Source organism: Mesitornis unicolor, unplaced genomic scaffold (genome assembly GCF_000695765.1).
Source record: "Mesitornis unicolor isolate BGI_N332 unplaced genomic scaffold, ASM69576v1 scaffold33334, whole genome shotgun sequence".
Lineage (NCBI taxonomy): Eukaryota > Metazoa > Chordata > Aves > Mesitornithiformes > Mesitornithidae > Mesitornis > Mesitornis unicolor.
Genome location: NW_010182707.1, coordinates 24888 through 26682, shown reverse-complemented (window position 1 = coordinate 26682; position 1795 = coordinate 24888). Strand labels below are relative to the sequence as shown.

At 61.1% G+C, this 1795-nt stretch overlaps 1 protein-coding gene across 1 annotated transcript in view; it reads right to left on the bottom strand.

The window, feature by feature from the left end:
- CHADL (chondroadherin-like) overlaps positions 1-1795 on the bottom strand; it is a 3275-nt gene that overhangs the window by 389 nt on the left and 1091 nt on the right. Inside the window, exons 2-3 of the mRNA XM_010183880.1 lie at positions 1078-1788; positions 203-369 (exon numbers count right to left, since the gene is read on the bottom strand). Coding sequence (XP_010182182.1) covers positions 203-369; positions 1078-1788 — 878 coding nt within the window. The remainder of the gene's footprint in view (positions 1-202; positions 370-1077; positions 1789-1795) is intronic.

The window sequence follows — 1795 nt, the reverse complement described above, 5'->3', positions numbered from 1 at the left end:
TACACCCAGGATACCTCCATCCTTGCACACAGGTGCGTGCTCCATCTCACCACCGTGGGAGACGACACGAAATGGCCAGCATGCAGTGGGAGGAGACCCAAAACGGCCAGTGTGCCATGGGCTTGTGCCTCTGGCGTGACAGGACCCGTCCGTTCCCTGTGTTATCTCCCAGGGCTGTGCCCCCATCGTGGCCCCCACTCACCTGCGCAGGGGCAGGAGCTGGCAGTCGCAGTGGAAGGGCACGTCCCTCAGGTTGAGGATCTCCAACCCCGTGAAGTTGCTCATGCTGGGGATGTTGCTCATTCTGTTGCTCTCCAGGTAGAGGCTTCTGATCTTGGGACCGAGGCCAGCAAAGGCACCAGGGGACATCTGCAACGAAGCAAGGGTGAGTTGAGGTGGGGGTGTCTTGATGGAGGTGGGGGGAGCAAATCTCTGCCCCTGCACTGCCTGGGGATGGGAGGTGGGATCTGAGACAGCCTGTCCTGAGCCTGGCAGCCCTGTGGAAGAGCTGTTCCAAACAGCAGCACATGTGCTCAGGGACTGTGAATTAACCAGTCTTGGTCGTCTTTTGGGAGTCACTAGACTCAGTCTTTCTGGAATGAAGGTGGCACACAGGCAGCCTTAGAGCGATCCCTGGGTGCTGTTAAAGGTGGATGGGCCTTACAAGAGTGATGCCGACGCTCATTTCTTCAGAGGATGGAGGAATTCAGGGTAAGAGCAGTGAAAAGTGCCGCAGGACAGCTCGTATTAAGAGCAGGAGAAATATGGCCAGAGCTGGGGAAAGGGGGTGGTTTGGGGAATGGTCTGGACCCCATCTGAAACTGGATGTCTTTAAGGACTGAAGGCTGTCCTAGGGCAGCTGGGGAACAGGTCAGAGCAAGACAAGGCTCTGGCAGAACCTGAGGAAGCCTCTCCTCCCAGCCCAGCTATGAAGCATCTCCTGAAGCCTTGGAGTTTGGAGACATCCATTAAGCTGTTCATACAGGGACCACCAGCCTTGAACGCTGGAACAAGATGGGACTTATGGCTGTGCCCTGCAGTGTCCCTGCCCCTCAGGGGGTCCCCAGCCACACACACCCACTCCAGGCCCATGTTGTCCAGGTAGAGGTGCTGCAGGCTGGAGGCCACCGGCAGGAAGGCACCATCCTCCATGTGCTTGATGGGGTTTCGGGACAGCTTCAGCTCGCTGAGGGTGGGCAGCCCCCGCAGGGCTGCTGTGGGCACCTCTGCCAGGCGGTTTCCCCCTAGGTCCAGTTTCTCCAGCAGCTTGGCAGGAGCCAGGGCAGCAGGGATGATGCGCCTGATGGCGTTCCCAGCGAGGTAGAGCCAGCGCAGTGCCCTGGCCCCAGCCAGGTCGCCCTCCCTCAGCTCCCCGATGGCGTTGTGCTGCAGGTGGAGGGAGATGAGGTTGGGCAGGCGCTGGAAGGCACCCCCGGGAACATGGGTGAAGGCGTTGCGGTCCAGGTCGAGGTAGGCCAACCGCGGGGCCCCCTCGAAGGCGGTGGCTGCCAAGGTGGAGAGGTGGTTGTTGGTGAGGTAGAGGTAGACCAGGCTCTCCAGGCCCCGCAGCGCCCCGGGGCGCAGCACCCCGATGCCACAGCTCTGCAGGTGGAGGGACACCAGCTCCTTCAGGCCGGGGAAGGCGCCTGGTGGCACAGTCCCAAAGGCATTTCGGTGCAGGTCAAGGAGGTGGGTGTTCCCTGGGAAGCCCTGGGGGATCTCCTGCAGGTTCCTGTTCTCACAGGACCCGTGTTGGAAATGGGGGGAGCAGGTGCACCCCTGGGGACACTGCCCA